Genomic DNA, 15,900 nt, shown 5'->3' on the forward strand with positions numbered 1-15,900 from the left:
CAGGGAGAAACTGAAAAAGGCACTTACCGTACTTTGATTCTACTTGGTGTAATGGATTTCGGCGTTGTTCCGAGGTCTCAGGGATAACTGTCTTCTGACTTGGGAAGAACTCGTTTCGATGACTTGCGGTATGTGTTGCTCACTGCTTTGTACCTTCATGAATTCAAGTGTTGATTTTTTTTTTATCTTAGCGTGTCGCTTGGGAGAATGGAGAGAAATGTTTATCATCGGAAGCAAACTAAAACTACAACAACCATGAACATCAAAACGATAGTTTGAAGATTGTCAAAATAAAGACATTTATTCAGTACTCGAATGAAGATGAGTTTGTCTCTATCTCAATTGAAGGTCACACGCTGTTTTGAAACAATAGATTTAATATCTACTTTTTTCACACAATTTATATAAGCAGTGACCCGCAACTGCAGAATGAGAATATGATAGATGAAAAGGTTGATAGTTGATACAAATTAAATGCTTCTTTCACATGAATTGTCACATATAGGTTACCAAATACTAAACATTATCATTTATGGGGAATTGCAAAAAGAAGGAATATAAAAAAGGGAAGTGTAAATCATACCAAATCTAAGAGAAAGAAATAAAACTGATCGAAAAGTCAAATAGATTTCACTTGTACGCGTAACTTATCTTAAATTGAGTTGTCGCCATGTTAATACCAGTTAATCATATAAATGGCTGTGAACATCGAACCTCTCACATCGAGTGCTTTACACAGTTTTTTTTACATAGAAAGATATTGCAACTTAGAGTCTAATTTGTGTCTGATTGAGGAGACCAATTTTAAATTTCAATAGTGTTTGTGTCACGGTTACTTAAAAAATAATGTGCATTCGACTTTTGAGGATTGGCTTTTGATTAATTTCTCTTAAACGCTATAAAGTAGTAAAACGCCGTTTTCTGTAAACTGTTAATCCTTTTCGGGCTAAAAGCTACATCTACAGTTCTATCTCTTATTTTAAACTGGTACTACTTTTCTTCAAATAGGATGACACGACAACGGAACTATCTCTCTCGCTCTCGCAACTGCGCAGCAACTTACAGAACGTGGAGATTTTCACAGCTCTTGGATTTGGAATCGCGGGCCCACACCCGACCGAGCAGTCCCTTCACCTTCAGACTGGCGGAGGTTCGGGAGCCACGGTACTTTCGTGGGCTGCTGTGGGCACTTCCGGGGGGTGTTTCCACAAATCCTCCCCCGGCCACTGGGGTGCCCGAGACCGGCGTGCTCGGATTGGTCCCTCCACCCATTCCGGAGAGGCAGATGGCTCCCCCCAGAGGTGAGCAGGCACGTCGTTTGGACTTGCGTATTGAACGCTTCCGGAAGAGGTCTCTGTGGAGAGATTGGTAACGAGGTTTAGCCTACATTGAGGCGATTTCGCAAATTAATATGGAGACACCTACCTTGACTTTTCCGGGTTTTCCAGCTTCAATCGGATCTGTGAGAGCAGCCCCACCAATAGTTCGTCCACGTTGTGATTGATCCCGACGGAGGTTTCGATAAATTTACAGTCGTATTGCGTGGCCATCTGTTTGCCCTCTGAAAACATTGAAAATTCGTTAGATGAAACTGTACCCTATTTCCGTGTTTCATACACGAACCATCGGAGGTGACCATTCGACTTCGGGCCAAGTCGGCTTTGTTCGCCACCAAAATCACAGCTTTCTGGGCAATGTTCTCCGTGGTCCACAGGATCTGGAGAACCTGTTCGGCAATCTGGAAACTGGTGCGGTCGGCAGACGAATAGATGACACAGTATCCGTGCGGATCGTAAGAAGACATGCAGTTCTCGGGCTGGAAATGGGAAACTTATGTTAATCATGATCTGTGATCATCAATTCAGGATGATGATGCACCTACCGACATCTCCATGTAGCTGTGGTCGATGAATGTTAGCTCGGATTCTTCACCGCTGAGCAAAACGGATACCGTTTTCTCTCCGGAGTCATCGTCTGCAAGGATATAATGGAAATTATATTAGGCCATTATTACGACAATATTTATCACGAGATGAGCAACATGAGGACATATGCACCAGACAGAAAAAAAAACTATGAGACCAGAACCACGGGGAATGCTGAGTATCAAATGACAAGGAATAACATCAATAAGGGATTAAATCTAGTTTTATTCAAATAAGACGAGGATTTACAAGAAAGAAGAATTAGTGAGAAAAGTTAAACGTGTTGATATGACCATTATCACAGTAAGAAATGAATATCTGTTAAACTTAACAACGTCTATAAATATCTCGAGGCCAATAGTCTGATTAGGGCTTGCTCGACTATATTTCTTATCCTTTCTTGCGTTACGTCCTAACTGGGACAGAACCTGCTTCTCTGTTAGGTGTTCTGATGAGTACTCAGTTATTAACTGAGAGCTTCCTCTGTCAATTGAACATTTTTTTTTTCATTTTCATTTTCATTTATTTCAGTTCAAAAAAATACGATACAATAATTTTGAACATTTCCTACTGAACTATTGTTCTTTAAAAGGTGTTGTTCAGTATCCTATCTGTCTGATAGTAAATTAGTTTGTAATTCAGATGACTCTTATCACTAGTTAATTACCAAATTTCTGCAATTATTAAGAATGTATATTGTTTTAACTTCCGTCTAAAAGTAAATTGCATGGGAGCTGTTTTAATCTGCTCCGGGATTTGATTATATGTATAGGGTAGGTGTACCAGTTATGGCCATAGTGGTTCCCTATTTCGCCATACGTGATATCTTGAATGCCTTCACATTTTGAAAAATCTTTTGTGTTTTAGCAGTAAAATGAAGGATAAATCTTGATGTTGAAGCATTCAAAAAGATTAAAAATGTAAAAGTTTTCCTAATTTTGCATATGGCCAAATAGGGAACCACTATGGCCATAACTGGTACACTTTCCCTATTAGACTGATGCAAATTTTGAAGTTTCTGCTCTCCTATGCTTAACCGATGTCAATTATGATAAAAATCATTTTCCCAAAATTTGAAGTGATTTGGAAGAAATTTGGTTGTGCACACGCCATTTGAAGTTTATATGGAAAACGCAAACCTTTTGTGTTCAGTCCGCTAACTGCTCGTTATAACAATCTATGGAAAAATGAACATACTCTTCTCATGTGAATTGTTCCCAGCTATAACTTTGCCGAAGACCACATTTTGATTGGACGTAAAGATAATTTGTAATTATTGATGACAAAGTCTAGATCATGCTGAGATGATCATTCAATTACTTTCAGAGCAACACTGCTTTTTTGCTGTAGAACATAACAGTATCTTTATGAACTTTCAATCCATATAACAATTGCAAAACGTGAGTTGTGTTCAGGATTATATTTTTGCTGATCAATATAAGCAAAATGAGTTATCTGTGCGATGGTGCTAAATAAATATGACATGCAGAAATGTACTAGAAAATTATGAACATTTGTATGAGAAGACAAAAATCAAACTTCGAGCGCAATTTTCTCAATGCCTACTATTTTCATATGGGACAGTTATGCCTTTATGGGCAGCATATACCATAATAAACATAGTTTGAGCATAGGGGAGCCAAAATTTCAAAATTTGTATCACTCTAATTCATATCCTTGGCCCTACATTGGCGAATCGACGTCGCCCTATCTCCGTTCTGAATCCCGGTCTTTGAAGATGATGAGCATATCTGGTTCGGTGTTGATGAAACGCACTTGCGAAAGACCAATTATGGTGACTATTCTGCTCGTTGATGATTTTGTACATTGAAGCTCCAACTTGAAGAATGTCAAGCCCTAGTATTGGTGGCACTTTGTGTTGAGGTAGCTCGTGTTGGAAAAAGGTACGGTAAGCTTAGGATTGACTTTATACAGCTACGAATTTCACTTATAATGCCGCCATGAAATTCTCAACATATGCTTTCAGATATTTTTTGTTGAGTTCCTTCTGGAAATACAGAACTCTTTTAGGGAATCTGCTTATTTTATGAAGGAACAATTCAAGCCTTTTTTAAGAATACCTTCCAAAACTCATCCTAAACTTATCTTCGAATATCTTTAGGATACAGTACTGGACAGAATAAAGTACCAATTGATCATCTTCTCTGAAGTTCTCAGAATTAACTCAGAACTAAGCAAAAATTTTAATCTTCTTTTAGAAGTTCATTTCTTGCAGTGTTTCACTATCAACTACACAATTATTCCAATAATCTAGAAACGTTTCCTAGATCGCTAAGGTACCTTCAAAGATTCGTTGTTTTCCCCTAGAACACTAAATCCTAAATTAGATTTTCATGGAATTTTAAAAGATATATTTTGAAAGAATTTTCAAGGCATAAAACCAGGGACGAAAAAAATCATGCTCACTATACTCAACTCACTGAATTTATGCCACCATCAAAGTAACCGCACCACCACCAATATGATTGTACCAATGAAGATGGCACAAAAGTAGATGGGCAAAACAAACAACGATACCCGTATGTCGCTGCCCGCATAAAAAATACAATTCGCCTTATAACCTCAACAGTTTGTTTCTTCTAACCGTTAATGTTAGTGTATCATAAACAGTCGATTAAATGTTGAACAATTTGAAATCTAAAGCTTTTCACTATTAAGAACAGTTTGAGGCAACCAAATCAAATAGTGACAATACATCATAATGCTCAGTAATTGTAAAATTGTATAAAGATAAAAATGTTGAGAAATGGTAGAAACATACTGCCACCTTTCGTAAAATGGTTTGAGCTTATAACTGAACGACACACATACAAACATGTATTTCACAATATGATACTTTTTTTCAACAGTTTGGCAAACAGTTGTATGTATTGATATTAGTGAGCACACTATATATGAAAATTTGCAACATTTTGCTGCAAACTTTCATGTTTATTTTGTTCGATCCAGTCAGAGTAATTGAGAATGAAGTTTAAGTAAAGTTATTTAGTACTATAATACGATAAAATAGATCCTGTTTCCTCTTCGGGAACACCCGAAAATCCATAAGGTAAGAAAATTATGTATGTACCAAGTGCAAGGGCCTCTCTCCATCGAGCAGCGCTGAAATTCCATCGCAGAATTCTGCCAGTATTCAAAGTCAGTTTTTTTTTTGTCAAACAGATCCGCATTCCGACCGGGTTCCGCATTCCGATGGATGATGGTGCGAATTTGCATCCGTGAGCTGTTACTACTGGAGTGCATTTGACGAATCCTTGTCAATGATCGCCTGTAAATTGAATGACTGCAGTGTGAATGCGTAGGTCAATATTCCGCCGGAAAGAAAATGGATTCAGACCAAAGATCAAGCTCAACAGCGGATGTTTTTTGGTTGGGCTGATTTGTGTGTTGTAAAAATGTTATGAAAATGAGCATATTCTGATTGAAATGTTGTGAAAAATGGTGCTTGATTTATTTGTATAACTTTATCGCGTAATGTCTCAAATAAAATTTAATATAATACAATCCATTGCTTTTCGTGTTCTTTTCATAAGTGACGTCATTCTATATGCAAACTAAAAACTAAAACATGTGTTATTCGAATTATGCTCAATTTTTGATGTATTTCCATGGTGATACTTTCAATAACATAGGTACTGTTCAGGTTTTTAGTTTGGACATACTGTTTCTATTAGTAGAGGTTCACTAGAGAGCAGTACGGCATACGGTTGAAATACCATAACGCATCATAATCCAACAACTTCACATACATTATTGTTTATTTTTCAATTACCGTAATCCGGGGGAACATTGATCATTTCTTAAATATTTCGTTTTAAAATGCAAATATTGCAAATTTTATATTTTTAAAACAAGTACTGCCACCCATAGCTCGTGACCATATACTGCATTTTGTTTTTTGAAAGATTCAAGCATGTTTAAAAAAATGTTATAAGTGTTTTTTTTTAATTTAGTTGATATGGGGTAACATTGATCACCTATGTAAACAAAGTTCGGTTATATTGAAATATCGTTACTTACTTAAATCATGGCCCCCGAAGCCGAATATGAAGGTCAAACGCCTACAAGTCATTTACTTTTTGAGTTATTTTAAAATTAAAAACACTTCGAACCACGGAATACGCCTAAACGTAGGCAATTCCCTAAGGGAATTCTATATTCTTTACAGTAATTCGTTAATATTGCCTAATTGAGCATACTTACAAAAATTTTGACAACGGAATCGTTTTTGGCGATGCCATTTTTAGTAAGAACCGCATTTTCCTTGCTCATATCGTTTGCAGAACTTATGTGAGACATGAATCTTTGGTAATTTAATCCTTACCCATTCAAATCATTGTTTCGGAAAGTTTACAAATTTACGCTCAATGTAAACGCAATTTTCGCAAAAACCCTCACTTACATTAGCTTAATAATATAAGAAAGAGAAGCACCATTCGTGATTGGGAAATGTTCCATCAATAAATGATGATACGAACTTTTTACGAGATGAGTCATTCCGATCAATGTTACCCCGCTGATCAAAGATACCCCGGATTACGGTATACAGGACAACTATTTAAATACGGTTTGCTTTACAGTGAATTGGTCAAAAAATGGATAATATATTGACTGTTTGATAAATTGTAAACTAAAAATTTTGTTCAGAAAAATCGGCGTTTTTGAATGGTTACATAACTTAACCGCCTATTTCCCACATTGTTATTTTCCTGAAAACCATTTACCAAACTGTAAAACCTATTTCTGATACAGTTGTCATATAGTTATTTTTGGTGATTTTCAAAACTGTTAACATATTGTTACAAATGGCGGTGAATAGTATAGGAAACAGTGAATGTATGGTTCATAATTATGCGGGTGGTGTTTTTGATTATCAGAAGCAGAAGAGTGTCAGTTTTAGAAAATTGATTATCAATGAGGTTCAAATTAATTAAAAAATATGCTGCTATACGGGAAAATGAAGGATCCGATACGGTTGAGTAGCAGCAGGTTAAAAGGAAACTGACAATCTTGCGCAAGCGCTTTGCCAATCTTTGTTGTGTTGTCAAGGTGAGGATAAAAACAAATAAAAATCAACGAAGATTCTACCCAGCAAGTATCGTTGTAGGCGAGGGTAGATTGAGTATTTTCGTCCCTGCATAAAACCAAGAAAAATACTTGAAAACAAACCAACGAATCACAAAAAAATTTAACATGAATTAATGCTTGTAATCTTTGGGAGCACTGCCCATAACTGCATAACAGTCACATTCGACATTTTTGATTAATTGGAGTTAATACCATAGAGTGTCATCAAATGATAAATACTTACGATCGATTTACTGAAATCCGTGAGTTTGTTCTAGAAAATTCGACAAAAATACCAAGTTGTTTTGTCACATTGGTAATTATAACCGCATAACAGTCACAGGAGCTTCTTAAGAATTACTCTGAAAGTATTCAGATGAAAAACCTAGAGTAAACTCTTGAATAACCCTCTGATGGTATCGTTTAACCGTTGGTTCCAATTTTTATAGTTTGTAAGCTCCTCCTCAAACATCCCACCACATTAAACCCGCCTGTAAATGAATGCCCAATTCCCTTTCAAAATCATGAAATAAAAGCAAATAAAAATGACAGCCTCACTGGCGGGACCTTTTGCTGTCATTGCAGAGTAAAGGCGTTTTTTAAAAACACACGTTACGTTTTCTCGGCATTTTCGTCATTTATTTATAGCGGTTTGAGTTATAAACCCTCTAATACCCAATCCCGCCTTTAGACGGGGTACACATTTCAATTTTGTGTATTTTTCGTAGCTCGGAAATCCAAATGATTTTATTTTTGGCTTAAACCTTGACTCATAACACGCATTGTAGAAATTTTTTTATAGCTTTTGAAACTTGATTGTATTTTTGAAAATTGTTTGAAATATTGTATTCTCATATAACCCACAAATACCTGGAGTTCATTTAACGTGTAATATAAAAAAATCATAAATTTTATATTTTTCTACGATCAACCTATCACAAAAGAAAAGCTTGGTGGTATCAAAATAATTTCAAACCTGTATTTCCGTTAATTACACGGATAATAAAAAAATCAGTAAAACATTAAAAATTTCATATTTTAAAAGTACCCTAGAAACTTGAATTTTTATCATTGCCAAAAATCGGTAACTAGAAGAGGCTTCAAAACAAAAATTAAAAAGAAAAGGGTTGCTCAAAAATAGAAATTATAAAAACCAAAAACCAAAATTCGTAGATTTTTTGAAAATTATATTTAGATCCAAAGTAAAAATTTGGGTATTAGAGGGTTAAACGTAACTGAATAAACAAAAAGGTTCAATCTCAACCTCTCCGATGCATGCATGCCACCGCCTTTCCACCAAGTTAGATACCGTACAGCAGATGATGTTGTTCCAAAAGCGCAAGTACACCATATAAATGACGTGTTTCTATGCAAAATCAATGTAGACATGTAAGTTAGAAACTTTGGTGGTTATTTTCTAATTGAAAATCCCGCAATTGGTTTATATACACCCTTTTGATATTTTGAATCGCACGAGAAAGCGGTGCCCAAAAAGGATTTCACGCATCGACCTGGAGAAATACGATTGTCACCTTGTGTTCAACTGACTTTGGTCCAGAAAGTAGTTGGTTTCCTTCCCCTCGTAAGGAACTGACAGCTGGCGGTTACAATACAGTTCCTGCTAAATGAGAGTGACTGGTTTAGTTAACATAACGGTGCTGTTAATAATAAGTGATTCTGTGATCAGCACTTCCCAACGCACATATCCCCCCTAGAGTAGCCTAGGTGTTACAATCGCTGGTAGGCACTGTGGTTTAATGTTATATGCTCATTAAGCCATCCCTTATTTTTCGAAAATGCGAAATGTTATAAGTTCGTCATTGTGAAGTGCGTTTTGGTAAGAAAAAAATCAAGTAAAAATTTGAAGTCCGTACGTGGACGCTAAGTGGTCCCCCAACGGCCCTGAAGGTATTTGGCGTAGATGACCTAGTGCGCAAAATCGAGCTCGCTGCTGTAGTGCATGTAGCATCAGTACGAAAAGCCACCAGTAACAAATTGTCCTGCGCGCGTTGATAATCAACATAGAAGTTTGTTTTCTTTGGAATGATTCAAATATTACGTAACGCAAAATTTGCCTATTTTAGACCCCCTCCCTCCCCCACTTAACAGCTTTTGTATGAAAAAAAAAATGTATGGACCGTAACACTACGGAAGACCCTCTCCCTCCCCCTGTTGCGTTACGTACTATTTGAACAATCTCTTTGTAGTTCTGAATCTTCTATCCACAGTATAAAATATTATATTTCTATGCCGATTATCAATTTGTTACTTTTGGATATTTGTACTCTTGTTGCGTACACTAGAGCAGCGAGCTCGATTTGGCGCCCGGGGGTCATTTACACCTAATACCTTTAGGGTCGTTGGGGGACCACTTAGCGTCCACGTATGGACTTCAAAGTTTTACCTGATTTTTTTCTTACCAAAACGAGCACTTTACAATGACGAATTTATAACATTTCACATTTACGAAAAATAAGGGACGGCCTAATGCTCATGGAAGAACGAGAGAACGGACCAGAACAATCGGCAAACGCCACAGTGACAAAAATGGACTATTGGAAACTCGGTACGTAGAACTGCACATCTCTTAACTTCATCGGAAGTACTCGCATACTCTCCGATGTACTGAAGACCCGCGGTTTCGTCATCGTAGCGCTGCAGGAGGAGTGCTGGACAGGGGCAATGATGCGAATGCTTAAAGGTAATCATACAATCTACCAACAACTCGGCTGCGGCAACACTCGTGAGCTGGGAACATCTTTCATAGTGATGGGTGAAATGCAAAGACGCGTGATCGGGTGGAGGCCGATCAATGAACGAATGGCACAAACGTGCATAATCCTCACTCCGGAAGCACTGATGATAACAAGGACGCATTTTACGCGTCGCTCGAACGCGAGTACGACCGCTGCCCAAGCCACGACGTCGAGATCATCATAGGTGATTTGAAGGCTCAGATTGGCCAGGATGAGGAGTTCAGACCGACGATTGGAAAGTTCAGCGCCTACCGGCTGACGAACGAGAACGGCCTACGACTGATAGATTTTACCGCCTCCAAGAACATGGCCATTCGTAGCACTTATTTCCAGCACAGCCTCCCGTATCGGTACACCTGGAGATTACCTCAGCAGACAGAAACGCAAATCGACCACGTTTTGATCGATGGACGGCACTTATCCGACATAACCGACGTCAGAACCTATCGTGGCGCTAACATTGACTCCAATCACTACCTGGTGATGGTGAAACTGCGCCATAAACTATCCGTCATCAACGATGTACGGTACCGACGCCCGCCTCGGTACAATCTAGCGTGACTGGGACAACCGGATGTCGCCAATGCGTACGCGCAGCATCTTGAGGCAACGTTGCCAGATGAGGGCGAGCTCGATAGGGCCCCTGTTGCGGACTGCTGGAGAACAGTCAAAGCAGCCATCAACAACGCAGCCGAAAGCATCGTCGGGTACGTGGAAAAGAGGACATATAACGTTTGGTTCGACGAAGAATGCAGGCAGGTTTTGGACGAGAAGGATGCAGCGCGGACTGCAATGCTGCAGCAAGGAACGCGACAAAACGTGGAGCGATATAAAAGGAAACGAGAGCACCAAACTCGCCTATTCCGGGACAAAAAGCGCCGGCTGGAAGCAGCGGAATTTGAAGAAATGGAGCAGCTGGATCGTTCACAAGAAACGAGAAAGTTCTACGAGAAGCTTAACGCATCCCGAAACGGCTTCGTGCCGCGAGCCGAGATGTGTAGGGATAAGGACGGAAGCATCTTGACGAACAGAATTTCAATCACCTCACGGAAAGGCGGGACCAGCACTACGATGAACACCTGAATGGCACGGAGAACACAGGCACAGAGGGTCACGACAGCGGAAGAAGTGACCACGTCAGCACGGCGGATGAAGGAAACCAACCTGTCCCCACATTGAGGGGATGCTATCAACCAGCTCAAGAACAACCAAGGCCGCTGGTAAGGATGGTATTGACACTGAACTCAAAATGGGCCCGGAGAGGCTGGCCTTCTGTCTGCACCGGCTGATTGACAGAATCTGGAAAAACGGAACAGCTGCCGGAGGAGTGGAAGCAAGGGGTCATATGCCCCATCTACAAGAAGGGCGACAAACTGGAATGTGAAAACTATCGTGCGATCACCATCCTGAATGTCGCCTACAAAGTGCTATTCCGGATAATCTTCCGTCGTCTATAACCAATAGCAAATGAGTTTGTGGGAAGTAGTTATCAAGCTGGTTCCATCAACGGCAGCTCGACGACGGATCAAATCTTAACTGTACGGCAAGTCCTCCAGAAATGCCGTGAATACCAAGTCCCAACACATCACCTGTTCATCGATTTTAAAGCGGCTTATGATAGCATCGACCGCGAAGAGCTATGGAAAATCATGGAAGAGTACAAGACTAATAAGAGCAACGATGGACAGTGTGCAGAATAGCGTAGAAATTTCGGGCGAACATTCCACTTCGCTCGAATCCCGCCGGGGGCTTCGATAGAGAGCCGGATTCAATAACCGAGGCTAGATTTGTTTGCTTCGAGGATGATATGGATATTGTTGTTTCTCGGCCGATTTGTCCGAAACTTTGCAATATGAAGCATTTTACGATGCACGTTGTGGCCAAATATGAGCTCAAAAAATCGCACAGCCGAAAGGAATCAAAAGTGCCAGGATCCGGCTCTAGTTTTTGCGCAACTGCGATTCTGATTACTTGGTATACACTTATAAAGTGAAACTGATTTCAGAAGGCTGAATCTTCAGGACATTATGTTATCCTTAACCCACTGTGGTAATGAGCTATTGGCTCTCTTTGCGCTCTTTCGTTTTGCAGTGCCCTTTTTGAGTGCGCTGTTTGAAGCTATTGTGGTATGGAGCTACATGCTCTCATTTTGCTCATGCGATTTTCCATCTTCAATGGACCCCACTCCTATTTCCTCCCATCTTTCCCTTCAGTTTCCTCTCCCATCGGGTAGATGATGAAATAGGCTCAAATATGGCAATCGCACAAATCTCCCAATTGGTGGGGAACATGCCTTTAGAACTGGCCTTCTGATACCTGATAGCTTATACCCCGGATTACGGCACCGATCCTCTGAACAGGAAAACTAACTAGCTTCCTCCTTTCAAATTGATAAATCACCGCAATAAAATCAATATCTTATCAATCAGTCCAATTATTCAATCTGAACAAAAAATGGAAAGGTTAAAGGGCGTCAAGTGTCGCAAGGATCAATGTCTCCCACTCCATTCGAAACAAGCATCCGTCCGTCGTCATAAATTTCCATTCTGGTTTTTAATTTCATTCGTCGCTCGAACGAATCATTTCCCACGCCGCTTTAGAGCGATCGAATGGGCGAGATTGCAGCACACCACCCAGAAGCGCCCACCCATTGCTCGATAGTCCACTTTCAGGATCTATTGTTCACATTAATTCTATTCGTTGGGCAGAGTGCGAGGTGCTGCAGTAGAAAAATTGCCGACATTTTCAAACGAGAGTGATTTAATCAATTTTGCCCCTCCCTGCTCCTGACGATCCTGACCTGACCCCGATCTAGTGTTCCTGTTGCGCAAAAATTGCGATGGTCGGGTTGCCTGGCCATGTGATGTGCTCTCGAGTTTCCTTCCCATCCCTGGAGCCTAATTAAATAATAGTGTGTTACACTTTATAAAAGTAAACGGGCCAGATGGGACACTCTGCCATAGGAGAATGCTTCCTACTCGATAAAAGGAAGAAAAGCAATTACCTGTTGAATGTGCTCTGCCCTTGGCAGAGAAGTGGTTGGATGAAAGTGAATTTATGATCCTATTATTTAAGAGAGAGATAGTGAGGATTCAGTTTAAATTAGGTGAGCAGATTCGATTGAATAAATCTCAGTATTGCTCCAAAATTTATCCAATAATCACCAAAACTTGTTGGGACCCAATTCAGAGTCGAGAATTTGTCAAAACTAGAGGAATAATTTATCGACAATTACGAAAAATAATAATGATAACTCAAAAAATAAATGGATATTCTTGGAAAAAAAACGTAAATTGGTTCTTGAAAAAAAAGTTATCGTTAAAATATCGTTAAAATAATCTCTATGTATTTCCCACCACCCATTGTATCGAAAAAAAATTAATAATTAACGTAAAACCAATTTTAAAAGTTAGGGGGAGATCCCCCAGTACCGGACACTTAAGCCACTAAATACATAGTTCGAAATATATTGGTTTTATGTGCTCTTGTTACCCATTTATGATAAATATTATCATTTTTATAGTGTACAAAAATAAATTCGAAAATATTTTAGTACCGCAATCCGGGGGCAAATTGATCACTGGGGTGAATTTGATCAGGTCGGTACCAAATTGCATTTCCTTTCGAGGATGCTTAATACTCCGTTGCCATTACAGACATTCCATGTTTTCTAGTTTATAGATGTCTAATGATGGTTTTAAACTATTTCATTTTTATTTAGGTCAGTTTTGCATAGAAATATTCACAGTTTTCGAAGGTGTTAGCAATACTGTTGGAAATATCGGCACTAAACAATCCGCTGGTGCTAAGCCTGCATGTAAACTTTGAGTGTTCAAAATGTTGTGTTAGCTTCAGTGTGAACTGCTGAACTCATTTTTGAAATCGTTCAGCATAACAAGAATAGATTTTTACTCGTAAAACCGCTTTTTGTTGAATGAAGTGCTTATTTCGAGGAAATTTGCATACATTATGCAGATTTACAAAGTTTAATTTTGCAATAAAATGATGATATACACAAGTTGTAAGAATTTTGACATCATTTTCAGATTCAGGAGACCCAAATTTAGTAGATAGGGAAATTTTACTTTCTAAAATATGCTTTATTATATAGTGATCAATTTCGCCCCAATGTGTCATTTTCATTTTTTTGATTTTAAATTAATTTTATGAAATGTTAAATTTTATTTCATGAAAAATCGATTACATAAACTGATAGAGATCAATGAAGTACTGATTTTACCGAAAAAAATTTGACATTTTTTTAATTCCAAAGGAAACCATGACAAAAAGTTGTGAAAAAGTGATCAATTTGCCCCCGGATTACGGTACCAAATTGATCGATCTTGGCACCCAATACCGGACACGATCTGAAAATGACTCGAATTCTGTAAATTTGAACATCATTGAATGTGTTTTTTATGGGAATAGTATATAATTGCAAATTCAATGCATTTGCAACATTTGCAAGAACAATTTGAATAATTATCAGTTTGCAAGATGTCCATCAAAAACCTCTTTCTTATATGATGAAAAATAGCACATTTTACGACGTTGTTCTGAATGTTAATTTTTCTTAATTTTATTGCATGTTTGATACCATGATCGACGGAATCCATGAAAAATGGATGTATTTTGAGACACTGGTGCAATAATTACAAAGATATAATATAACAAATCAAGCTGTCCGAAACTGGGGGACAGAAGGTGCTTAACCAAAAGTGATAATGCACAAATTACGTCACGCTCCAAGTGGGGGGGGGGGGGGGTTGGTTCGAGCCAAGCGTGACAACCCTTACAAAATTTTCGGAGTACTCATACAAAAAGTGTGACAAAGGGGGGGGGGGTCAAAAAAGTTGAAATTTGGCGTGACATAATTTGTGTACCATCCCAAATTGTAATTTGTCCATATTTAGTTCAATTATGGTACAAAATACATTCATACTTTCAAATTAGGATTATGTTCGAACATACTTGCGTGATCCAAAGTATTTTTTCATATTCAAAATAATTACTAAATAGGCTAAAAATTAGGGCGATACGTCAATTTTTTTTAAGATTTTCAAACTTTTGTACTTTTTTAAGAAGTCATGCATATTTCAAGGATGTGTTATTCTACGCAAACATTAGTCTCCATAATAGCTTCCTTTTCTACTAATACACCATCTTGATTGGACCATGATTTCTCAATGTTACGACTTTGTCCGGTATTGGGTGCTGTCCGGTACTGGGGGATCTCCCCCTAATAAGAATCGAGTTGTGCCAATTTATGAGTTTTTATATAAAGTAGGCCAAAATCATATGAATGGGTCGAAAACTAGTGCTGGGTTGAAAATTGGTGTTCGTCCCCTATCTACCATTTAATTACACTACAGTTTATATCTGTTTGTATTGTTCGACAGATACAGTCAAGCCTCCATGAGTGGATATTTGAAGGGACCGAGGGGAATGAAGGAAAATATCGAGTAATAGGACATAAATGCTTTGGAAAGCTGTTTGAGGGGACGATCATAGTAACCATGCAATTTTGTTTTTATTATTGTTCGATGAGTCGATATCGAGTCATGGAACATCGAATCATGAAGGTTTCACTGTACGTGTATTTCGACCCTCAACTGAAGGGCAATCTTCAGGTTGAGGTCAATCAACAAACTTCATATTTTTTTCCGACACACATAGTTACATAAGAACTTGCTATAAGGAGAGTTTTCCGATCAATGATACCTTGTTTCCACAGTACACATCAGAGGATGGAATTAGGTACAATGTTGATGATTACTACTTTAATGCTTAATTTATTTCTTGTTGCGAATTTGCGAGTTCAGACTCGCTCTATTGGAACAATCTGTTTTGTAACAGAGCGGAAGAGATACATTTCGGCAGACTTTCTCCAGGCATTTACTCAACCAAAATAAATAAATCCTCTTAATAAGATATGTATACAACGGAACAAGCTGCTTCGCTTCCCGTGGCAGTAATTATGTCCAGCGACTTCTTTACGACTGGAGAACCCCGGTTAGCCGTGAGCTACCGAAAACGGGCACTTTGCTAGCCTCCGGGTCAGCGCTGATGCTGTCGTAAAATTAACTCGTAAAATTGGATGCCTTTATGGCCCCCGTTGGCTGTTTCGGAAT

General features: G+C 38.6%; 1 protein-coding gene across 3 annotated transcripts in view; it reads right to left on the reverse strand.

Annotated features, from left to right (window-relative positions):
- Positions 1-256: 256 nt before the first annotated feature.
- LOC5577804 (serine-rich adhesin for platelets) overlaps positions 257-15,900 on the reverse strand; it is a 572,874-nt gene continuing 557,230 nt past the window's right edge. For all 3 annotated transcript variants that reach the window (XM_021840347.1, XM_021840346.1, XM_021840348.1), the window contains 4 exons: positions 1,883-1,974; positions 1,624-1,816; positions 1,426-1,561; positions 257-1,354 (listed from right to left, as the gene is read on the reverse strand). In XM_021840347.1, coding sequence (XP_021696039.1) covers positions 1,060-1,354; positions 1,426-1,561; positions 1,624-1,816; positions 1,883-1,974 — 716 coding nt within the window. In that variant the 3' untranslated portion in view covers positions 257-1,059. The remainder of the gene's footprint in view (positions 1,355-1,425; positions 1,562-1,623; positions 1,817-1,882; positions 1,975-15,900) is intronic.

Source organism: Aedes aegypti, chromosome 2 (assembly GCF_002204515.2).
Source record: "Aedes aegypti strain LVP_AGWG chromosome 2, AaegL5.0 Primary Assembly, whole genome shotgun sequence".
Classification (NCBI taxonomy): Eukaryota; Metazoa; Arthropoda; class Insecta; order Diptera; family Culicidae; genus Aedes; species Aedes aegypti.